Genomic DNA, 25,742 nt, shown 5'->3' with positions numbered 1-25,742 from the left:
AGTTCAGATTAAGATTAGATTTTCAACATTTCAGAATAACAAATTTGAGAACTGCAGTCTGAAAATGTTATTTGAACAAGAGATTGACATTTTTTTTTCAGTTGTGGTTTAAAATAAATTTTTATTCATTTGAGTAAAAAGCTACTTACCTATGTTTTCCTCAGACAGTCTTAAGATTTCCTGGAACTGTGGTTTTACCTATACAAAGGATGATGAATTCCACGTAAGAAAACCTGTTACCAGTGTCAATAAACTAAGGAGAAAATTAATAAAAAAACCCAACCAACCAAAAAGAACATAAAAACCCCCCAAAAACCCCAAGGCATTTTGAAGGTACAGAAAGGAAAAAAAACTTTTAAAAGCATAGCCAACTTTTATGAAAATGGAAAGTATGACATAAGAGTATAATAATTTCTATTGAGTACCCACACTGCGGTAGCAGTATTTAGCACTCCTGATACCAAAAGCTGAAGTCCCTTGGCAATATGCTTAGCTGGGCTTTACAGTATATGGTTTTACCAAGCTACATGGGAGTGGGGGGGAAGGTTTTTGCTTTGTATCTTTGCTGTCTATTAAATACTCTCTTCCGAAATATAGCTGTGATAATCAGTATCAGAACAGTTCCACAGAAGGAAGGGTTCTAAAGATAACTCATAGGGCTTTCAAAGATGAGAGACTAAGTCTCCTTTCTGGAGGCAGAACATAAAGCTAACCCTGTTTTGTAATTTCAGCTTTAGGTAATCTTGTGTTTTAAATTTTACAATGTTTTTGAATTGCATCCAAAAGTTATTTTATTAAAATGACATATTTCCTTGATAAAAATATTTAGGTATCATCTATATAAATATTTGGGGCAGGGAAAGCATTAATTTTAAATTTCCAATCAAGTACAGGCTGGATTACTTATGTACACCACAAACACTGAACAGTATACTGTTCTGAAGGAAACAATTTTACATCACTAGAATTAGGATGGATCTCTCCCATTGTCTATGCTATTCACAAAGCAATATGATGAATATAGTCTTGTTGGGCAAGACAAGAAGGCCATTCCAAAATGGTCAAAACCCAAGGCCTTTGTATCAAAAGGATATAAACAGAGGTTTAATAATAGCAGGCTTTAATGTACTCATGGAAAAGCATCAGTGTGTCATGCAAATATGAAGTGTGGGTATTCAGATATATCGTAGTTATAGAGAATTTATATATTATCAGGTACTCTTTTTGTAGGATTATTTCAGATAATCTTACCTTAGTGTTTGTAAAAATTTTTCCAAATGTCCTACAAAGTCTCCAGAAAAATCTAGAGAACTCATGGACACAGGCAGTTGATGCTACATTGATCTTGCCAACTATTTCTATAAGCTGTGGTAGCCTAAAAATCAGGAAACAAAACAATATTAAACATTACTCCAATCTTTTGGTTTTACTCAGTTATACTTGCATAGATTTACTGTTTCTATTAATAAATACACATATACACACACAGAGCACTACTGTTTTTTATAAAATTATGTACACGTTCTGTACAACTCCTGGCCCTTGAAGAAAGCAAGGGTTTAAGTGCCAGAAAAGTCTGACCTATATTTTCAAACACCTGTTACTGCAGAACAGTGTATTTCACGTCATATTCACAATACAAAAATCTTCACTTCAACAGAGAATTGACTACACACTAGTGCAAAGATGAAAGAAACCATTTTCTGAAGCGAGTGGTTACTTACATATTCTGCTAGATAGTTGGTATTTTCTGAATAAAATCAAAGTCAATTCAGTATGAAAATAACATTATCTAAAGAAATTCAGTCTTTTCCTCTTTACTAATTCTTAAGCACAATCATACTTAAAATTCTGATGTTTAATAATTGCTAAACATAATCATGCTTAAGAACTATTAATTTTGACATACTTTAAAATTAGGAATCATGAGATACAAATGAACTCACAGCTGATTGACTACCCATAGCAAAGTCTCCCAGCCTGTGGTACCCTCATGTTCTAGCTGATAGTCGTACAGTTGCAACAACACTGCTAATTGTTCACGGCTTCCAATGATGATGGCCACATCCTGAAGAGGCGATACGGGTCGGGGAAATCTAGTGACTGTAACAGCAGGGAACAAGTGGTCATTAAAAAAGAAGATGAAAATACCTGGGAGGTGATGTCAGTAAAGATAGCTAAGCAAGTCTGAAACTCTTTAGTGCCTCCTGTGTAAGGTTATCCAATTGCTTTCTAAAAATCAGTGAGTTAAATCCATCTCTGAAGAGATTACATAACCCTCACTAAGAAAGGCAAAACGCTGGTACAAGGAGATTATAGAACTATCATCACCACCATAGCTTCACTAAGGGCAAATGCTGCCTGACCAACCCACTGGTGTTCTATGATAGAATGACTAAATCAGTGAACAAGGGAAGAGCTACAGATACCACCTATCTGGACTTCTGCAAGGCCTCTGACAGTCCTCCACAGCATCATTCTCTCAAATAGAGAAAAATGGATTTGATGGATAGACTTTTTGGTGGATAAAAAATTGGCTTGATGGTTGCATCAGCAGAGTAGTGGTGAACAGCTCAGTGTCCACACAGACACTGGTGATGAGCGGTGTTCTTCAGGGGTCTGCGTTGGGACCAGTATTGTTTAGTATCTTCATCAACGACAGAGTGGGAGTGACTGCACCCCAGCAACTTTGCAGGCAACACCAAGCTGAGTGGTATGGTTGACATGCCTGAGGGACAGGATGCCATTCAGAGGAACCTGGGCAAGCTCAAGAGGTGGGCCCATATGAACCTTGTGAGGCCAAGTGCAAGGTCCTGCACTTGGGTCAGGGCAAGCCCTTTTATCAATACAGGATGGGGGATGAAGGGATTGAGAGCAGCCCTGAGGAGAAAGACTTGAGGGTGTTGGTTGATGAGAAACTCAACATGAACCCACAAGTGTGCACTTGCATCCCAAAAAGCCAACCGTATGCTGAGTTGTAAAAGGTAGCCAACCTTTTGCAGTAGGAAAGATATTGTTCTTGTTACTTAACTTCTTTGCTGAATAATTTTAAGTATGTTTGACATGAATTGAGCATAATAAAAACAATATTAGTGTAGCAGACCTTCCATGCCCACATATTTTAATGGTCTAGAATGTTTTTTGAGGTCTTGCTTTTTATTTGCAAATTATTCTCTTCTGACAATTCATTTAAGCAAGGAGTTGGGGGAGGGAGTGAGGACTGGCAAAAACTACTTTATATATAAAGGTTGGAGCAGTTAGATGATTAAAGCGTAGAATCTATACCCCCACCCCAAAAAAAAAAAAAAAAAAAAAAAAAAATATATGATGACAGAAATTCAGGGAACCTCTTTCTCTGTACTTGCTATATACAAAAATACAACATAAAGAACAGGTGGATTACAAAAAAAAGGCTTGGGGGCATAAACTTATATCTTTATTGTACAGTGTGCTACAAAAAAATCTGAAACCTACTTTACACATAGATTCTGCAACTTATGCTTGTGTAGGTACCTTAAATACACACAAACCCCAAGTAAATACAGACTATGGACTATTTCCTGAAATTTTTTCTTTGCAGTTGATAGTGGTTTGAGATTTGCTGCTGAATTACACTTAAATTTCTAAAAATTCCACATATCAGAAATCAATAATTTACCTTCTATCTGTGGTACTTCTCCCTGAAGTTTAGCCTTGCTTGTGAAAGGTGCATTCTGTAGCACTAGTGCAAACAGTGAAGGAATCAACGACTGCAGAGCAGACAGATACATGTGGAGCTTATGTTCATCCAAGCCATGTTCTCCTTCCTGAAAGAAACAGGATAGTTAAAGTTTTCAGTTTGCATAATCTGTTGCTTAGGCATGTATTTCCTGGCAAGAGAACACCACATCTGGGATGAGTTTCTACACAGACACACTAATTATACAGTAATTTATCCTAACCACAAGCTTACTTCTTGTCACCATCCAAATCTCCTTGTCACCCTTCAGTCACTTCCACTCTAAAGATTCAAGCAACACAGCCTTTAGCATTTAGTAGTTCATGTCAATGAACATACTGATATTCTGAAAGAAAATTTTTCAGCACATTTTGGAAATATGAATCGTTGGTCTCAAGAAGCCAATGCCTCTAAAACCTGAATAAACTAGTTGCCTGTACTCTGAAAACAAGCATCTGGGTTAAGTGTGTTAGACTGTTGACACCTCATTTTCCAGGCCTTTCCAGATATCCACCAAATCAAGCATGCAGACAAACTAGCTCATAATTGCAAATGACCTAACTAAACCCTTCAATTCTCCTTTTTTGTTTGCTTAATAAATATTGCACTTTATTAAAATCTACACTATGTGACACTTAAACCCAATTTATATAAAGGGCAAATGCACTCAGGATAACACGTCATATGGTCACAGCTGCAAGCAAGCGTTTTCTGAACTGCACTTTGATCACTGGGCTATAAAGCAAAAACACTGTTTAAGAGGAATATGTTTGGATGAGGGGTTTTGGTGTTGGGGTTTTTTCCATTCTTCCCAAGGACAAGTAAGAGTTACAGAGTTACAACAAGAATCTTCAGAAAATTTTCCGCCCATAAAACACTGGGTAGCGATTACTTACCTTTTCTGTATTTTTTTAAAAGCCTGCATATGTAATAAAGACACAAAAAAAATTCTCCAGTGTAGAAACAGCTGAACACATACCCTGAGCAATTTTTCAATTTTATTAAGTAGTGTAGGTATAAGATGGAACTGTAAATTTCCCAGTTCTGTTGTCCAGGCAGCATAAGCAGGTAAGAATACCTGGTGCGTTGCACTAACTACACGTTCTGAAGGGTCTCCTAAAGCTGAAAGCAGCAGCTCAAAGCCCTGACAAAAAACAATAAAGAATGTAATTATTTTCCCCAAATTTATACTGAAGTTTCCCACACAAAACATGCATACTAGAAAAAGATTATAATAAATTTATAAAACTTTACACTAATAAAAATAAAACAAGGTAGTATATAGGCCTTTGAACAGATATTCCCACCTCATCTACGAAGGTAAACAGTAGATGGTTCAATGATCCTGCTAGTACTTTACAGTCAACTTATCAGAATCAGTACAAACACATTTTACCATTCTGCCTTCAAAAACTCCAAGATGAGATTCAAAGGTCTTCATTTTCACTTACCTGAAACATTACTAGGCAGTATTAAGTTGAATTACAAGTAGGCTTTGTTGTAGCAGACAAATCTCTGTTAGCAAGTGATGATATCAAAATAGCTAACAGCATCATGTGGGCAATTGAGTGGTATGTTCTTGAGGCAAATTATGAATTATTAGAGAAGCTTCTGCACAACGCTTACACCTTAGGCTCTAATGATACTAGTAAGTATGTGTTTTCTTTTTGGTCTTGGTGATACAATAAAAATCAACATTCATATAAACATCAACATTTATTGAAGTATCTGCAAAAATATGAAATAACTGTAAAAGACATTTTCTACATACAGAACCCAAATCATATTATACCTGTTGATATTTGTCTGGATCATCAATATATCCCATAATGATGCCAAGGCTTTTGATCACAGCTTCTCGTACCAGATCTGCCTTATCTTCCATTAGCATTTGCTGAAGCATGGAAAGTACTAATGAACTACGAATTTCTTTCTGTTCGTAATCAAGAAACATACTTGTTAAATCCAATGAAACAAGAAATGTGGGTTTATATAAATTTTTTTTAAGTAATCTGCACATCTATTAGTGCTCACAAATAAAATCCCTTCCTCCAATCATCGATCCCTTTATGAATATTTCACAGTCACAGTTGTCATAACAGAAGATGAATGAGTATAAAATGTCAGTAGTCTCATTAGAAAGCCTTTTGTCCTACTAAGCACAGAACTCAGGTCGTTTAATTCATATGGAACCAAAAGTAACTAAGAGCAAAAAACTACTACTATAGGCCTAGACTTAAAACAGAATCTTTAATCACTGCATTGGTAAATTGGAGAAGTGTTTGGTTTTGGGTTGGTGTGGTTGTTTTTTGTTTGTTTTTTTTTTTTTTTTTAATTTATTTTCCTCTTTCTCTGAAGCTTCTAGTTCACCACTGACTTAATTTTGTTGCTGCTTCTGACTGACAGCACTATTCATGGAACATTCCACAGTCTCTGAAGAACTCTGTTATTGAATGCCAATTATTTTTTTAGAGATTATTTCCTTAATTGGTCCTAACTATCTTTAATCTTCACTGAAACAAAGATGATTTTTTCAGAATACACTGTTTAAAAAGACATTTTATAGCTAGATTGAACTGTATTCCTTTATAGTGAGCCATCTCCTCAATGTGATTTATTGAATCTCATATATGAGATACAAACTAGAAGACAATGTGACTGTCTATGCATAACATACACACTTGGGAATATTTAAAATTATAAAGGATGTTTTCATTACACAACAAATTTTCACCTTACTTTCACTAGCAAAGTATGTAGAGTCAGTATTGATACTTACTGGAAGGTAAGGTGCTAGAGCTCCACAGGATTCTGCTACCAGTAGCCGTCTCTCTGGGTATTTGTGGTTGATCTGGTAAAGAGAAAGAGAATGGTTATCTGCTTTGCAGTAACCAGCATTCAAATTCTGGTTAGAATGAACTGCAACAGAGAGCTACGTCTGCACCTTTTAGATAAACACTGACTGTGCCTGCAGAAGCTGTATATGGGTACTAAGCAGCCTCAAATTCTTGCACTGAGGCATAAAGGCAAGGCAGATACAAGGCAAGGCCTTGTTTAGTTGTCCTATAAAATACAGCTTCTAGTAAGAGAAGAATCAAAGAAGCATGTATGTATATGCAGTAAAAAGAACAGTGGAAAGCAGCATATAGGCTGCTGCACTCTAAAGAATATGCATAACTTCTGAGCTGGCACATCATGAAGTATTTTGTGCCGTGTAGCCCTTCAGGAGCATCATTCCTTTAAGAACTACACAAGTGCCCTCTAGTGTTCTAAGCCAACCAGTGTAGCATAGCTGCCTAGGTCTTGTTGCAATTGGGGTCAAAAGACGACACACATACTAAGCCAAGAAGTACTTGCATGCTACTGAGGTTCTCCCCACAAGTCCAGCATAAATGTGTCACACCTCTAAAATGTGACTGAAAACAGCTCCTATTCCCAAGAACTTCTTGATCTCACGCTACCTCCCCTTTCCACTCAAAAGCTTTTTGAAAATTCTGCCTTACAAATTTAATATTGACAGTTTGGAACCAAGTTTGCATCCTCGTGGAATTAGCTTTAATGGCCAGTGTAATCGTTGTACGACGAAACATGTGACATGTTTCAATATATTCTGTGACCAAAAAAAAAAATTAGTTTAAAATGGTAAGAGGGAAACGTGAATACTCTGATCCTGTCAGATAAAACAGGATATGCGCGTTGTGCGATTATCTCTCTCTCTCTCTGGAGTGCTGTGTACAATTCTGGATTTCCCAGGTACAGAAAGACATTTTGGAACAAGTCCAGCAGACAGACATGAAGATGATTAAGAGATAGGTGTGCCTGACATACAGGGGGAGGCTGAGAGAGATGGGGTTTGGTCTTGAGAAAAGAGAGCTCAAAAGGGATCTTACTCATGTGTATAAAATAAATACCTGTACCTACGTGCAGAGAGGTAAAGAACACAGAAGTGCCCAATGAAAGGATGAAATAAATGAAATACAAGAACATCTATTTTTCTGGGAGGCTGGCCAAATGGAACCTATTGCCCAGAGAGCTTATGGATCCTCCATCCTTGGAGATCTTTAAAACCAGACTGGACTTGGTCTCAAACAACGTGCTCTAGTTGACAGTTTTAAGCAGGGGGCTTGGATTGCAAGATGTTCAAATGTCCCTTTCAACCTCAGCCATTCTGTGATTTGCTCAATTCTACTGGCTTAAGAGAAAATATAGATGAAGATATAGTAACAAAACCACTTTGGACAACTTCTTGTCTTGACTTTATTTCCACAGCACACTGAGCAATGGTACCTGACCACTGATGTAGTATTAATGTCTTCAACTTTCTCACTGTTATGATCTGAAATCACTGAAATCTCAAGAGCAAAGTGTGGCAAAGATAATTTGAGAGAGACTTAAAAGGCACAAATCATGAGCCTCAGGACTAAACTGAAGTCTCAAGCATTGGAGAACATTCTTTGAGCATGTCTATCATTATTTTCCATTCATCAGTAGGCACCTGCAATGTTTTTTTTGAAGAATGGAGATTTCATAGATGAGAAACAGTAAAGGCACACAACAGGCTGCTTTAATACCTATAGCATCTTTGACTTATGTGCCATCTTCCCAAATGCAAATTCCCTACTGGTAACAGAGACACACTTTGCCTTTTGGTGCTTCGCCTTCCTGAAGGAAAGAGCAAAGACTCATTTTAGTTGGTTCAGGTGACTGGCAAGACAATATAAATAACACCCCTGATACTGTGAAGACATACTGACACACTGGAGGGAAAAAAGACTCAAACTTCTGCAAGGTTTGTGTTCAGGGAAGGTTATTAGCCTTTGGAAACCTTCTGTTTAAGAACTTATGTTTATTACCATTGCTTTTCCTTTTGTCTTTAAGAAGCAGTAGTACAATTTTGGAAGCCAACTAACTGGTCACTAGTTCTGAGGGAACTTTTAGCATTCACAGAGCCTTGATCTAAACTCGGATGAGCCAGCTACCAAATTTTACCTGCAAAGAGCAGGCAGAAAGATTACAAAGACTAGCCTGGTAACTCTGAGCTCCAGAAAGTGTGGATGAAAACACTGAATCTTCTGAGGGTACAGACCTTTGCACCTGTAAATAGGTTTTGATTGGAAACTAACTGCATGAACGCTTTCATGATTAAAGCATCTACTGAGAGAAGGTAGAAAATTATGTGTATTTCTGAGTTCCTTCTACAAACTCAGTCTTGTGACAATGAGATTCAGCTGGTGTTTTGCCAGATAAAATAATGGCCTGGTTTCAGTACTGTGAACAAAGTCTGGCAAACTGCATTAAATAAATACATGGTGACATATGGCTTGGCAGCCTGATATGCTCTATTGTTACAGTTGGACTCGTTTCTCTTTTACATCAATTAGCAAGAAACTGGTATGGTGAAGATGTGCTCTTAGTGAGGTGAGATTTTTTTTTTAAACACTGTTCAAATTTCATGAGAAGGACTAAGAAAACAAAATGTGGTTATTTTGTGTTCAACTGCTATTGCTGTGAGTCCTTCATTTAATCAACAGATAACACCAGGTACACACATAAGCACAAATGCTGCATGTACTAAGTACTTCTACTGTCAGAAAGCATTAATACTATTAAAGCTTGGACTTTATTGTGAAACACAGATGGCTGTGTTATGCAAGAAATAGTAGACAATTATCAGGCCAGAAAGACTGTACCATCAAAGCAAAACCTTACCACTCTGTCATGGCTTAGTTATTCACTGTGTTCAATGATGAACTCCCTTTTCTTCCTTATGCTAGGAAGATATCATGCTTTTCACCTGAACTCACGTTGTTCTGTTTCCATGCCTCAGATGAAAGAGTAGCAAGAACATTTCAGTTTGGTTGTTCGGTTATTCCTATCAGCTTAGAATATCTGTGGAAAAGGTCACTGTGATTCTAGAAGTCACGTGTAAACTTCATTCTGATCTTACAGGTGTAAAATCATGCCCACCTACAGAGGACCCATTTCTGACTATTTTGATCTTTAATTTTCTGTTTAAGAATTTCAACTAGCTGAAATGTGGACAGTGCTCCAGGGACTTTATACAATATAAAAATCAGCAAATGAATCTTTGAATGAAAATGGATTTTCAACAGGCTGGAAAATACAGTACAAACTATAAAGGCACCTACCTGGCAACAGGTTAGGCAACAATGATGAACATGTGCACATCTACATTTCAATACAACAAACATATGCAAGTAACTAGAATCTCCAGATAGTCTTTGACAAATTTTCTGCTTTTGAGTTCTTTTTCATGTTATATAAAAGCATACATATAATGAGAAGTATATATATTATATATATAATATATATAGAGAAATAACATCTAAATAATATTTCTGTAGAATACTTTGAACTGCCATTTGTTGAAAACCAAAACAAGCCCCCCTCAAACAAGTAAAACTCAACATTTATAAATTTTTAACTAATTTTCCAGTGTAAAGCACAAAATCAGTTACCTGTTCCCAACACTGTGGTAAAAGCTCAGCTTCTACACGTGTTGGTCCAACGTGTCGGGCAAATGCCACACACCCAGTCAGTATCATCTGTCTGAAAACATAAATTTAAAGCTTTAATCCATTTATAAAGTTCTATAACATAGAATATATTCTTTAAGTTACGAAAAGCAGATGCTGTCAGGCAACAGGTAATTGTCTACAGTCAAAATTTCACACCATGCACACTGACTTAAAGGCTAAATCTTAAACTAAAAGCCATGATTGTCCCTGCTCATTGCAGGGGGATTGGACTAGATGATCAAGGTCCCTTCCAACCCAAACTATTCTATGATTTTATCTTGCTTTCTACTTAATGTGCCTTTTCCAGAAACTTGCAGATCCCAAACTCCATGAACCAGACCCTGAGGATCTCAGATTTGGAAATCTGATTTCCTAATGCCTGAGATTGGGAAACTGACTAAATCTATCATTTAATTCTCATTACTGAGCATTATGATTTGTCATGAAGTAAAAGGATCTAATTTATTTAATACTATGATACTATCAGTATTTTAGTCAAGTACACATACTGCTTTTATTTAGAAGCATTCGTGAGATTTAATCAAGTGTTCAAAACAAGTAACTTCTTTTATGACATGGTTTTGCAACATTCTAACATGTAAGCTGCTGTCATCTCTCCCAAAATACTGAACTCTCATCAGAAGTCTTCTAACGCCCATTACGAAGAGGAAACAATCAATCAGTAGTATCTATAATCACACAAGTCATCCATATTTATATTCTTGCATTTTTTAAACTTTCCTCAAAGTTTGCAAGAAATCACTGTTGTTCCATCTATTTCATAGGCACGGAGATATATTGAAAAATTCAATAAAATTGTACTTAACTGTCATTTGTGGTATCTTAACTTTTATTTAATAAGTTTTTACTTCTACTTCTCCTGTTAATGCGATCGGAATAATACCAACTTTGCATGCAATTTGCCAGTTCTATTTACTTTTAGTGCGCATACAAACACTGAAATAGCCAGTTTCAAACAATAACACATGGACATAAGACACTCCTTTTATCACCTCCACAGTAAGCCTAGGACACCACTGACAATTTGTTCATTATTACTTTGTGGAAAGTAAGCCAGGATTAATTTATGTCTGCTTTAGTGTCATGTTTAAACTCCTAAATATTTACTGCAGCTAACAGTATGCCCTTAAGGTTGAAAGGCAGAGATTCTGCTGGTTATTTGTTAACTAGTTGTATAATAATCACACACACAAAAAAACCTCACCTCAATCACTTTCAGAATCTTTTCAAGGAGCAACAGTCAATTAAAAACAGATTTATTTTTTTCCAGCATTCTTTAGGCTAACAGTCAGACCAAGTTCTTTGGTGTTGAGTTTAGTTTGTTGCTTCCCCCCCACCTCTCTACCACATGCAAAGAACTAGACCTTTGATCAAGGTAAAAAGGTTGGGGGGAAGCAAGAATGCAGTGATTAGATACGACTCAAGAAATCAACAGCCGATACATGATAGCAATATGGAGACAAAAGCTTGTGGTAATTTTGAGTTCTACAACAAACAAAATAGTTATTCAAATGCCTGTCTTTGATATTACGCACTGCACCAAATCACAGAACTGGGCAGCTGTAACCATCTTGAAAGTATATGGCAATAGTATTTCAGAGGAAGGGAAGGTTGTAAGGATCTCAACACAGGTCATTGAAACAAAAAACGTTAACACTAAGCTGTTGCAAAAATTGCAATCTAGGCTGGACAAGGGAAAAACATTTTTCTATTTATTGCTATAATGATCTCGTTTGTTAACAAGATGCTAGGAATGCTGTCCTCAAAAAGCTCTCACCAGGATATGCACTTATGTTCACCTAGGCAGGAACATAAAGAAATCAGTATGATTTAGCAGAGCAGTAGTTTGCTTCATCACTACAGAAACTGAAGCTAAATCAAGAATCAGACTAGAGGAACAAGGCAGAAGTTAGAGTAGAATAGACATAATTTAACGCTCGTAAAACTCTAGAGGTTTTAGAAAATAACTGCAGGCAGAGTGGTAAGCAATTCAATCTTACATTCCACAGTTCAAGGTTCTTTTGACACCCCTAAAGATTACATTAAAAACTTACTAGAGTTTTCCTTAAGTTCCTCAAGTCAGCAAGTTATGAGTATTCTGAAGGAGGTGGTATCATACGATTGATGAAAAGTCATACTAGATACACTAAGCTCAATATATTTTACTTTCTTTTCATTAAGAGTGCTGCTTCGGGGTACATTACTTGGAAATTTTCAAGATTGTTCAACAAGTTGAACTATGTTTTAACCTTGCCCTAAAAGACCTTAACATTAATTGGACTTTCTCATGGCTCTTTAGCATCCAAACCCAACATAACTGTTCCGAAAGAAGTTTAAGTAAAGCTAACATATGTGTGTTCCTTTGCTGTATCTGTGTGCATCAAAAAGCCTCTCATGGGCAAGAATTGTAATACAGGCTTTCCACATAATTGTTCACATAGTTTACAAAGTTAAATATTTAAAGTAAAATACTTATTTCAATGGGTTCATTATTAGAAATGCGATGTCATATTTCAGTCTCTTGCATTTAACAAATTAAAAAAGTCAACCTGTTATCAACTGCTACTTTAATGTATAACGTAGGCCTGTACAGTATAGCAAAAGGTAAACAAATAACACATACAATAATTAATACCATTATTCTGGTGACTGAAGCTGAATGCCTTTGCTTACTTTATATCACACAAGGCTACTAAAATATTATTTAAACTTATTTAAATAATAGCAATCATGCATAATACACTTCCATACAAATATGTAAGTATAAAAACCCAACTGAAATTCTGAATAAGTATTTTCTATCTAATTTGTATTCAGGATCCCTTTTATTTGATGGAATTTTACTTATTCTTCAGTCAGGTGTTATGTCACCTTTAAAACAGATTATGATCTGTATGTGTGTAAATGTATGTCCTGCATATACATGCCCTGTCCCAGAGATTATGACAGAATATTCTTCCCAAACTTCTGATGACAATAAGTTTTTTTTAAGATATAAATCTAACTCACAACAAAGCAAGAAAAAGGAAACTTCAAGGAAAAATAAGCTTGGATTTTCTTCTTCATTAGCTGCTGGAAAAGACACACCTAACTGCAGCTAAACAGGCATATGAAAACTCTACTTGAGAGGCCACCAATACTGTGACAAATTAACTACAAGAGGCTACAAGCAGAGATGTAACTTCCTTCTCCCTTCAACCACAAAATAATTTTAGCTTCTCAAACTGCATGGGACATTTAAAACATTTTAGATAATAGTAGATGTTTCAGAAACAGATTTCTAATGAGTATGAAGTAGAACAAGGACTGTATCTTTCTGTAATTTCAATTTACATGGTGCCACTGTGCTTACAAGCTGCGTTTATTTATGCATTTTTTTGTCTCCAAACCCATGTCTTTCAATTGTACCTCATCTCTAAATTTTACAATGGGAACACAATTGATGGACATAGAAACAATAGGACACCAGAACACTTCAGAAAATCTTCAAAAGAAATGCTTTCAACCTATTCCATAATACTTGTTTTGTCTGAAGATAGAACAAAGCAACAACAGATACAGATGCTTACAAAACATCTCTAATGAACATAATGGAAGACCCTTAGATCAAATATGAAAAATCCTGCCACAGTTAGAGAAGGAAACATACCAGCTAGGGTACTGTCTTTCAACCTTAAGGATACTCTTATCAAGTTCAGTACAAAAACATCGGACTTCCTGAGTACCTTAAGGGAGAACTAAATTTATAAAACAAAACAAAAATATACTTTGTTTCAAAGTCTTAACCAAAACAAAACAAAGCTCTTAACACTTGTCAGAACTAAATCACTGCTTCAGTCTTCTGATTTTTTATTGCTACCACAGCAGTGAACCATAAGTAGGAAGAGTACTATTTTCTCATGCTATTTTCCCCAACTGGATATCATAGTTAAAAGAAGCTGTTTTGATTTTTATATCAACCATTGCTAAGAATTATGATCTTAAAGCTCACTTTAACAAAGCATTTCAGTTTAAACAAAAAAGGAACTGAAATATTACACTGCAGCTTAGCAAGAACATTCTTACATTTAAGTAACTAGAAAGTACAGGTCATAGAAATGGAAAGTCCTGAAGTCCACATAAATTTGTCAACACTATACCAACAAAATACAAGCTTAAGCAAAACTTGGTTAAAATCATCCAATAATATCCAGTTTCTACTAGTTCTGCTCCTTTTACAGAGAAAAACAAGTTCCTTCTTGTCCCGCAACACAAACGCAAACACACCTTTGCTCATCATCTGGTCGTTTGATCAAATTGAACAGTATGTGTAGAAGCTGATCTCTCTCTTTGGGTTCAGGATGGAGGCAGGCTGTACACAGTATGAGTGGGATCAATTCCTAAAAAATTGTGGGTAGGGGAAAACCAAACAAAGTAAAAACGCTTTGGGCATATATTCATTAATGGCAAAAGAAACTAAGAAGATAAATCTAGCCACATAGTATCAGAACATTTAGAGAAGGTGTTTTTAGAGTCTTGATCTCTTATTAAGTGACCTGAAAAAAGTGAAGGTCTACAAAAGTTAGAATTATTTTCCTGCTAGGAACAATGCGGGGAGAACCAGCACATAAAATAAAAAGCTCTGCAAAGATTACAGTTAACATATGCAGGTCACCTGTAACCAGAATTAGAGGACAATCATGGTTTAAACTGTCTTCACTACCTACTGAACTAAAGCAAGCTTCACAGATATCTATGGAATAAAGCTCCTACGGAAAAAGTTACTTGTGATAGCATGGAGTTAAAGATTAAAATATCCAATTAAGCATGTACACAGTTTTGTGCACAAGTTCGAATAAGCACTGAGAAACATACACTGGTAAAGATGACATTAGATACCCTCTATTTTGTATTGACTGAGAACAATGTGATTTTTTTTTTTAAAGGTTTGCTGTTGTTGGTTTTGTTTTGTTTTTTTTTGATGAAGCAGCAATATCCGAAGCTGAATTTTCTTTTTAGAGCAATTCAATTCCCTTAAGGAACAAACCACTAAGAAACTACTGTGTGAAACATTAACTGAAAGAAAATACAAGGCTGTTCACAACGGTGAAGACCTCCTCCTTTCTAAACATGTCCTCAAAGCTCATGGTATTCATTCCCAGGAGAAACAAATGTTTCTGAAACATTAACTGGAAGTCCCTTTCCTCAATTTTTTTGAGGTGAGCCTTTACTCTGCCTAGAAATTGTGTAGCTTCCACATTCAGTTACATATTTTAGAGACAGAAACATCACACTGGGAGGAGGAAAGAACAAGACAAACCTAGGTGTCTGCAAACAAAACATGGGCAAATAATCTGGAGACTTCCTCTCCCACCTGCCACATGTGGCTTGAGCCACTTTCGGCAGACAAGCTTTTTGTTAATTAATAAGCTGTGACCATCAAGCAGATGACAGAGGGAAACACTTCTGAAGTTACTAGGAAAGATCACACAAAACCTGGAAAAACGTATAATTATTTGTAATAACTTTGCAGGGAGGTGCCAATTTCTTCTTGCAGGTATTCAAAGTGACCTACTCATGACATTCTTGACAGTAAGCCTATGAAACAAGGTGGACATGTGGAAACAGCATTAAAGACACCCTCACTGCTCAACTTGTAATTTCCTAAACTGTGGTGTTTATTTTAAATATAGAACAACACTCTATTTTAGAGCAGTGCCTAAGCTAGTCAACTCCTGATAAGCTTCTGTTTTCATTTCACAAGGATTCTACCCAGCATGCTATTTTTCTCCTCTGCACATCCAAATGTGCATTTTAACATTCTGAAAGATATTCTGGCAATATTTAACCCAATTATGGTACAGATTAGTGAATTTATGATGAGACAGAGGAATGAATATGGAAATATCCTACCCACCACTTAAAAAATCTGAAAGCACAGAAGGAAAAATGACCAATACATTTGAACAATTTGGACTTATCTATTTCTCAGTATTTTGAGATCTATCTTTCTGAAATTTACATTAAGTTCACATTATCCAACTGCTCTTGCAATTATTTTTACGAAGAGTTTAAAAGAAAAAAGGAATTACCCCATGAAATGGGACATGTCTATTTTTTATGGTCTGGGTTTTTTGTTTCATCTGTTGAAACCATCACACCGCCTTCACTTTCCCAGTATGCTTGAGTACCTACTCAGAAATCTCAACTGCTCACTCTGAACTACTGCTAGATTTTTGAAACAGCGCCTTTCAAATTCAAGGAAGTTAAAGTTGTCTTTTCCCAGCTGAGTCTTTAAGAAAGGAAAACACCTCCGAATATTCACCTCAATACTACTGCCTTGTGTGTGAAAGGCTAATGAGTAACCTAGCACCATTGACAGGAGGCATATACAAGGCTGGTTCTTTACCTTGCAGAAAGCTGGTTATTATAGCTGACGGAATTAGCTGTATTTTCTTGTCCATTGGTCACATTCTTTCATGCATACTATGGGAGAAGAGAGTGTTCTCTGCATCGCTGCATCAGTGCTTCTACAGTTCCTTCTATTAAGGGGAGTGGAGAAACAGTGAGAAGTCTTAAACGGTGTTTTATGTGCTCCCTATAAACTTAATGGACAGGAAGGTAAAAGTGGAGGCAAAAGGGACTTTCTGTGGGACAAGAACAATTCTACTGCTCTCACAGATGGAGAAAACAGGTCAAGTGAAGTCTCTCACATGTGTAAAAGGGGACAGACTTTTCTTGGGATATTCAGGATTATCAGAAACAAAAAAACAACCTACAGGCAGGTTCAAGCTCATTCCTTCCTCTTGCCATGCCTTAGATGTAACCTGTTCAATAAATCTCAGACTTTTTCCGTTCTCAAAACCAGCAGAAAAGTGCTGTAGGAAGTAGTAATTTTCCAATAAGACATGGTAATATTAGCATTTGGCTATTTAAATTCAAGAGGAAAGTTCATAACATTGTTATGAAGACTTTATGTAATTATTAATAATCAAGAAGAGGACTTCCAGTGCTATTTGAAACACTCTACCTTCCTTGGGAAGGAATACCACTTGCGCTGACAATCATAAAGCAAGAATGTAAGTTTTAAAAAAGCCAACAACACTCCATTTAATTTGGAATCCTTCCTAAACGTCCTGTTCATCCCCAAGTACCACTTATTCCCTTTGTTTCTTACTTAGGAAAACTGATTAGTTCATGCTGATGTTAGTCAACAGTACCAGAAGGAGTAACTTTCAGAACTGCAATACTGTTTTCCCATTAGATGCCAAGCAGACTGCCATTGTAACATCTTTAGCATTTGCAACTTGATGAAATAAAGCATCATGTGTCAGAGGTCTCACCTCTGCTACTGAAAAGACAAGTTAGTATCTAAGGTAATTTATATCTGTGAGCTACCCAAATGTAGAACTGGGAGAAGAAATTTGTTTTTACTGTGAGATAAGCTACATACAGGTGAACAATAGACAATCATAGAATCATAGAATCAACTAGGTTGGAAAAGACCTTTAAGATCATCAAGTCCACCTCTAAACCATACCACTGAAGGCCTCATCTACATGTTTTCTGAACACTTCCAGGGATGGTAACTCTACCACTTCCCTTGGAAACCTGGTACTACTAATGGAAAACTAATGTATTGCACAGGAGAACTTAAATGGCCCATCTTCCCTCTGTTCTACTTCTGTGCAAATGTCCACCTATGTCTCTCCAAAGAGAAACCATTTTTCCCACCATATTATCTTTGAACAATTTCTCCCTAACTTAAGACAACACGTTCTGTTACCTTTGAAAAGGATTCAATATTTGAGCTGATTCAAGTTCTCAATAAAGGCAACATTTACATGGGCATATGGAGCAGCTCTTCATTATGGTCAAAAGGTGGCTTTGTAATGGTAACTGGTATCACCCTACCATATGCAAAACAGTTCCTCCTACATATTAGAACAAAATATTAAAGTTTGGGAGTTTTTTAAATGCATTCTATAGCAAGCATTTGTCTTTTTGTTGACAATTTTCTTACAAGTTAGAAAGGAATTTTCTACCTGTGTTATTGCCTTCGTTATAATTATTTTTGTTTTACATTCTGACAAGTCTTCTAGATCTTAGTTTCTCTCACTAATTAGTGTCTTTTTGTTGGAGTGTTCATAAGCAAAACAAGTGTCGCAAAGAATAAATCTAATTAGCATTAAGTGTCAAGACTGGTTACTTCAATAGCTTAGGATAGCCATCTTTATCCTTATTTCAAATATTAATGTAATAACATGGCAAACAGGTGACAACTTAATATATAAACCAGGACACCGTTATGATTGATTTCGTAAATGTGCCCCTTTTAATGTTCTCTATGTAAAAATTATTCTGTAACTTAGCCTCTGACAACCAGTAAATAAAATAATCTGTAGCAACTGAAATAGCTGCAGGTATTAGCAAACTACTGATATGGAGTCTCTTGCGCAAGAATGTATTTGAAGTTCAGAATTCATCCTTTTAGTTCTAAAATGAAAAAAATATTTAATCACAAGATTGACACGACTCAGAACTTTGTGCTACTCAATAATATTAAAATTACAACTCTAATTACAATTCATGGGATCAGCCTACTATTCCAGGATCCAAATTAAGCCTCTCATAGATCCCCAAAGAGATGCTTTTACATAAGAATCAATGTAGAGATGGGTGTGGAAAAAAAAACTTTATACTTCTTTGTTTATATCTACTAGTTATCTGGAAAGCTGCCTATAACACTACTGTGATAAAACTCGTAGCAATAGACAATACAATTCAAACATTAAACTCCTTGCATCCATGAATCTTGTTATGTTTAAAGACATGGTGTCAAAGTACATCAGCTTTCAGACTAGAGATAGAAAGGATACTCTATGAGGTTGAGCTATTTCATTCTAAGAAAATTACGCTAGCCCCTCACATCCAAAGAAGGGAACTAAAGGACCTAAATTAAAAAATTATGTCTGTGTGTCATGTGTGTCTGGGGCACCTCCACACCCTCCAAAAAAAGCCCCTCAAACCAAAACCAACACCCCACTTACATAAGAAAGATAATCAGCAAACCCGCTGTGGTCAACACTATCCCTCTTTTTCAGAAACACAATCTGTAGAAGCCTACCACAATCTAAGTTTTACAGAGTAATGGAAAGTATTTTTATTGTTCATTTAAATTTTTTCATTCTCTCCTATTCTGTGAAATAGAAACAGTCATTCAAAAGATACTAGTGGCTGACAATTTTCATGCCCAGAAACTCAAACTTGTATACCTTTATCCATATCCAACCAGAACGACATCTGCTTGACACAGCCACTGGAAACAGCCACTTAAATATACTGCCAAGCTCTGATGTAGCATTTTCCTCTACATTTTTTAACAAAGCCAGTATTTTATGGCTTTTAAAGCGTAAGACCAAGATGAAAATCTGCAGTAAGATATTCAGCTGTACCGTGTTTTAAGAGACAGCTACCTACAAAAAATGCCAGAGAACAAAAGTGCCTCAGTGATGCCTATGTGTAATTACTACACGTTAACGTGAACAAGTTTAAATCTACAGCATTGCTTTCTGCCAAGAATGGCACCCATTCAGAATTTGCAGATTCAGCATTCTTTGCTTCAACTTTACATAGAAATAAAAGCAAACCTCTATTCTTAACATTTCGAGCTCTATAGAAGTTACAGTTTCTCAGTATACATATAAAAAAAAAATAAAAAAAATAAGTGGTGCAATTTAGTGAACCATTACTGTTGTGATTTTGCTAAGTTTGCATAACACAAATGAAAATTACAGAAACTAACTCTGGAATAATAGGCGGGATGAAAGGCAAGGAAAAGTGTTTCTTGATAAAGAGCAAGAGTAATGAGAACCTGATATTAAACCAAAAAGTTTACTCTGGCCCAAACTCTGCTAAAAGACTACATACGCAGAGTGTGGAAGTTATACATACAAACAGGGTTACTTTGTTGCCTGCCAAAAAGATACTCAGTTTTACATCTTACAAAGGGTAAGAAATCAGTATTGCTAAAATTTTAAAAGATTCCTTTTCTCTAATTACAGTTTAGTTTTAAAGGAATCCTTTCAAGGTACACATCTTGAGAAATGGAAGGTGGCTGATATTTTTTAAAATCTTAAATGTGTTTTAGTTTTAAGTGGTAAAAACACAATTGAAGATGCAGATTCCAATGCAGATGAAATTCTATGATCAAGCTGCTCATATGCAGGAAGTGTTATCACAGACTGCACACTCAGCCAAATGGGGTTTTTTTTTTGAAGAAGAGCAGTAAGTTTTTAGCATTTTCTTCCTGTTCATTCCAATTACTATTTGGCTTGCAGTATCTCCTTTGTTTGTGAGTATATCCACATACAAATCTAACTACTGACATACATGTTTTCAAGCAGTTAGGTTAATCTAGACACTTGGATAAAAACAAAATTCATTTTATATGTTGATAACTGAAAACTTAATGACTATGAATTGCTTTCGGGCAATTATCCCATATTAAACATTATCAATTTGACCCAATTGAAGTGCTCTATCAGAAATTACTAAAATGATCTCCTCAGCTACCCTACTCAATACTGTGGTTTTCCTTCTTTGTTATCTTTCATCGGAACCTAAACAACAGCCATTGAAGTACAATTAAAGCTGCAGCAATACACAAAACCAACAAAGAATTTCAGAGATGCACCAGTAATTCTGATACTGAGTCACTCAGATATCAATTGTAATATTTACTGGACCACTTATCACCAAATCAGGCAGGCTGCTACTGACCTTAAGCAGGTTAAAAGCATTGCTGAAATGGCTTCTGAATCTCTGGTAAAGGACAATGCCTACTGAGAGAGTGTCGACCTCCACAAGCCCAGTTTCTCCAAATTGAAAAAGTATAGCACAACAAGTATAGTTTTCAGCTTAAGATTTTGCAACTAATTTCAACACGATGGATGCTTAAAGACAAAGATAGGGACTTTAGGGAGTAATCACAAAATTGTGTTTAATTCTCATGCCTAACACACTGACAGTACGATCTTAAATACTACCACTGTACCTTTTCAGAGCAGACAGGTGATGACTTTGCATTATAAGGTGAACCTGTTATGTATCGTTCTCAAATCAATGATCGTTTGGTATATTTTTAAATAACATCTCTGTAAAATTGTGCCAAGACTCTCTCACAATAAGGTTGGGTTTGGAAAAGAGACAAGCTCTTAGGTTAGCTTTTGTAATACTGATATTAATAAATACTAACAGATGGTTTACCCCATTTTTCCTTCAAATTCCACAACTACATCTGAAAGAACATTACAATAGTTATAGCAATGGATGGGTAACTGAGAAAGTTATTTTTAAAGCAAATTTCAATTCTCAGAACATTAAAAGCATCCCATGCAATCCAGTTACGCAATTCTTACTTGTGGCTTTTTCAATCACATTGAAACAGATGATTCGTTTAAGGCAAAAATACATGTAATCAAATGTAACTTCAACTGTAAAACAAATTAAGTAGGAAATAGCCTAAAAGGTCACAAAAATACTAAATGCGTTACACATATTATGCTACAAGCTGTGAAAAGAAGCCAAAATACCACATCCTGCCAAGCAGAGGGAAAGGAATAAATCAGAAATTAAGCACTGATCCAGGAATATTTACAGAATTATTCTGAGAGACTATTAACAGAATAACTTCCAGAGCACCCAGTTCACACTCCCACCCCCTCAGAAAAATTCTACCTTTTTATAAAGTTTGAGACTTCCAAAACGTGGTATCTCTCAAACTCACCGTATCAACTGCTGATAATTACTTGTATGTTATAAAATTTTAAATTATCGGATCAGTACAAATTTCTTGAAGATTTTTCAAAGCCTTAAAATGAATTTATGCAAAACACACTACTAAGTCTACCATACTGTAAGTCCCCTCAACAAGGACTAAAACTTCCTCAACAAGCTATGCCACTTCAAACCTTTTATTCCAGTGTCAACTATAAGGCTGCTAAATTTTTGATTGATACATTTTCTTATTTTTTAACTTTTACACATTTGGTAATGTGCAATATTGACAACAAAGCAACACAAAACCAGTCTTTTTTTTTTCCCATCTTCAATCACAGTCTTCCCTTTCTACACTACATAGTACGAATGATTATGCAAAACACCATCTTCATTTACATCAGAATAGACATTACATTTTCATAATTTTATTTAGCTTTGTTTTAAAATTAAGGAAAACATATAAGCAAGATTGCTAATTTTCTTATGAAGGGGTGTTTTTGATGAACATGAAGCTTCTAGAAAAAGATGGTAAAATAATGTTTTTGTTGAAGTACCTAGTGCTGCAAAAAAACCTGTACATTAATCCTTATTAAAACTGACAGATAAACCAAATTTAATATTTGAACTTATATCCTCTGCTCTTTATAACACACATTAACCATGGTTGTCTCTAACAAAAACACTTGTGCAACCACAAAAAGATGGACCTACAGTAACAGTTTTGCTGAATGCTAATGGGTGCCTTAAGCAAAGGAAGAAATATTAGGATACCATGCAGGTTTACTGAACTCACCTGACAGAGGTGTAAAACCATTCTCTAGGAGCAGAGATGCATGCACAAAAGTAAGAATATGATTGCAAGTAATAGACTTCATGAAATTAGACACAAGATCTTCAAAATGAATGAGAAAACATCCTGGTAAAAACAAGAAGTAAAATTTCAGGGTTCCTCACCTCTCGCTTTGCAAGCAGCACATTAGGAACAATATGAGGCAGGCAGCGTCCCAACATTAACATGACACTTTTTTCACTGTCTGCAATCCGAGATACCTAGAAAACCAAGTTGTCTGTTTTTATGTGTTGTTTTAAATGAAGCGCAGGAATAGAAAAATATAAGTTCAGAAGAATAATGGGAATTGCAGCAGGCTGATCACTTACAAGAAAATATTTATTCTACTCACACACATTAAGCTGCAAGGTTTTGATCTGGCAGTACCTTCAAAAGAATGAATCCGCTTATACACACTCAAAAATTCCCAGTAATTACATACCACTAGGTTTCATGTTTAATCTAAAATCCGAAAGCATTTCCTCATTTCTTAAGTTTCATGCACATAAATTAATCTCTCCATATATGTTAGTAAGTCTTGCTTCAAAGCAAGTATTGCTTAGCTATTGCTGCCATGCAGAATAATGCATCTTCTAGTTTATGTCAACTGGGAAATTTACCTCTGATCCCAAACGACTGTCTGCTGACATCCGACAAAATGACAGTAGTGCTTGATGGAAAGCTGGTGACAATTTCCTGAAATACCGTCAAAAAGGGAGGGGAGGGGAAATCATAAATCAGAAAGGTGATTGAACAACTCCCTTCACTCTGGTTTAACCAGCTAGGTTAAATGACATTCAGAAAATGTTTTAAGTGAAGAATACCACAGAAGTTTTTGTTAAAAATTATCTTTGACTTTTAGGATGTTTAGTTTGTAGCAAGAAAAGAAGTGGGTATCCTAATTAAGGAGTTACTTTCAGTTCCAAAAAATTTAACATCTTTCAAACCACAGCACAGACAAAAGTAGGACTAAAGCATGAAGAAGAGGAAGCTTTAGCAGTACAAGAGGAAGTATACAATTATGCAAACAGAGTAGCGGGCAGACAGAAATCACAAGAAACAGTATTTTTGCTTAATGTTCTGATTCTGCACATTGCATAAAAGCATCTGCGTGGTCAGTCACAAGCTTCGGGACTAAATAGTGATTGCTCAACTGCCACTTTGGGATATAAACGTTAGATTCAAATGTATAGTGATAACCTCAAAACTAGCCCCAAATTGTTGCCTAATCCCTAATGTAGATGTATATCTACAGAAGTACTGCCTCACGGCCATGCACAGCACCAGCCAACACAGCTGAGCTACTCAAAGCCTTAAAGCATACAGATAAAACCCCGATAAAAGTCTCAAAACAACCTTGTCACAGGAGGATAATTTGGCAGAAATGTTCTCAGAGAACAGTTACTGGACTGACCATTACATAAAACAGGCAAGCAGCAGCACCAGCAGCATCCTATTTTTCCCAGTAATGACAACTCCCTCTGCCTTATCTAACACTGCCTCATCCACTATGCTTAAAGAGGAAAAATAACATTTGTCTTCCAAAACATGCACAGAAAGCATCTAATCCTATATCATCATCTACTATTTGAATCCTCTAATGACACTATATGAGTTCGAGAGGGAGCAGTTCCTGTTTCTTATGTGGAAAGTGGTTAGCACCTTTCAACTCTTCAAAATGCTATTTTGCGCACCTGAGCACACAAAACCCTACACACATGCAATTATGCGTACGGACATATATATTTTTATCTAATATACTCTCTATAGTAAAGACATCATCATTCACTCCTTTCTAACAAAAAACAAAAAAAGGCAGAATCCATGTTCCTACTTAAAACTGTTTAACCCATGTGGACAGAAACACAAAGTAGTTTTCCTCTTCTGACTATTTACGAATTCTGATAAATAAAAATTTGTTTATTACTTAAATTCAAGCTTTTTTTTTTTTTTCTGTTTTTATAACACGTTTGAAATTTTAATGAAATAAGTTTAATTCCAATCAGATTGGTCTTCTGCAAGGGTTCACTTTAAAAAAAGATACTAAATGACTCACATGGTAACAAGTTGTAGAGAACCTCTGTTTAACAATATGCTAGACCTTATTCTGTAACAGCGTTCTTGAATGACAGATTTATAGTCTCTACTCCAGGCTTTTAGATTTATTTACATTGGGAGAACAGGAACAAGTGTTGCAAAGCAGTAGCTTAATGTTAAGAGAATGGCAAGGCCTTGGCGAGGCCGTTGTCCCGGCTGTCCTTCACCTTGGCATTTGTTCTGCAGAACCTCAGATCCCTCCCCACTTGAAACTTTAATTACATCCTCCATAAGGGCAAAGTTCCATCTCCATTTTGCAGAGGCTGAAAACTATGACGACATGTTGCTGGATTTCCCTGGGGTTAATTAGCAGCAAGCTCCGAGCAGGATGGATCCCATTGCGATTGCGGGCTATATTTAGAATCAAGAAAGCTTCTCCTTGGTGAAGTCTAGAAAAATCCTTGATGAAGTCTAGTAAAATCCTTGATGGCTCTGCTGGACAAAAATTATGATAAACCCAGGTCTCTTGCACACAAGTCAGTGTAAAGTTTTTCCAAAGGCCAACAGATGCCACTAGTGAAGATGTTAAAATATAAGAAAATATGATGAAAAGGAAATCCAAGCACACTATTCTGTATGCACTAGGATAAAAAAGTCCATTTACTGAGAAAGTCAGGAATGAGTGCTACATACAGAAAGCACCTTGTTATTGGTGCAAACTACCAAACACCTAAAATGAGTTGGATAAATACATGTGGTGCAGTCTACTTACACTGCCGCTAGTGCTTTCTAATGCAATCTGTTAGACAAGGCATTTTTCCAAGAACGGCCATCCTCG

The 25,742-nt window shown here is 36.0% G+C and overlaps 1 protein-coding gene across 3 annotated transcripts in view; it reads right to left on the bottom strand.

The window, feature by feature from the left end:
• The window catches only part of RELCH (RAB11 binding and LisH domain, coiled-coil and HEAT repeat containing), a 72,982-nt gene that overhangs the window by 18,554 nt on the left and 28,686 nt on the right, over nucleotides 1-25,742 (bottom strand). The window contains exons 9-19 of one of the 3 annotated variants that reach the window (XM_030476838.1): nucleotides 23,488-23,563; nucleotides 22,993-23,088; nucleotides 14,545-14,657; nucleotides 10,198-10,288; nucleotides 6,498-6,569; nucleotides 5,511-5,651; nucleotides 4,698-4,862; nucleotides 3,659-3,806; nucleotides 1,947-2,103; nucleotides 1,252-1,375; nucleotides 150-198 (exon numbers count right to left, since the gene is read on the bottom strand). In XM_030476838.1, the coding sequence (XP_030332698.1) occupies nucleotides 150-198; nucleotides 1,252-1,375; nucleotides 1,947-2,103; nucleotides 3,659-3,806; nucleotides 4,698-4,862; nucleotides 5,511-5,651; nucleotides 6,498-6,569; nucleotides 10,198-10,288; nucleotides 14,545-14,657; nucleotides 22,993-23,088; nucleotides 23,488-23,563 (1,232 nt within the window). Of the gene's footprint in view, nucleotides 1-149; nucleotides 199-1,251; nucleotides 1,376-1,946; nucleotides 2,104-3,658; nucleotides 3,807-4,697; nucleotides 4,863-5,510; nucleotides 5,652-6,497; nucleotides 6,570-10,197; nucleotides 10,289-14,544; nucleotides 14,658-16,666; nucleotides 16,800-22,992; nucleotides 23,089-23,487; nucleotides 23,564-25,742 lie in introns of those variants that run through there. The other 2 variants (XM_030476847.1, XM_030476855.1) reach the window with 2 other exon arrangements.

The sequence above is a fragment of the Strigops habroptila genome, chromosome 1 (assembly GCF_004027225.2).
Source record: "Strigops habroptila isolate Jane chromosome 1, bStrHab1.2.pri, whole genome shotgun sequence".
Lineage (NCBI taxonomy): Eukaryota > Metazoa > Chordata > Aves > Psittaciformes > Psittacidae > Strigops > Strigops habroptila.
This window is presented reverse-complemented; position numbering and strand designations above follow the sequence as displayed.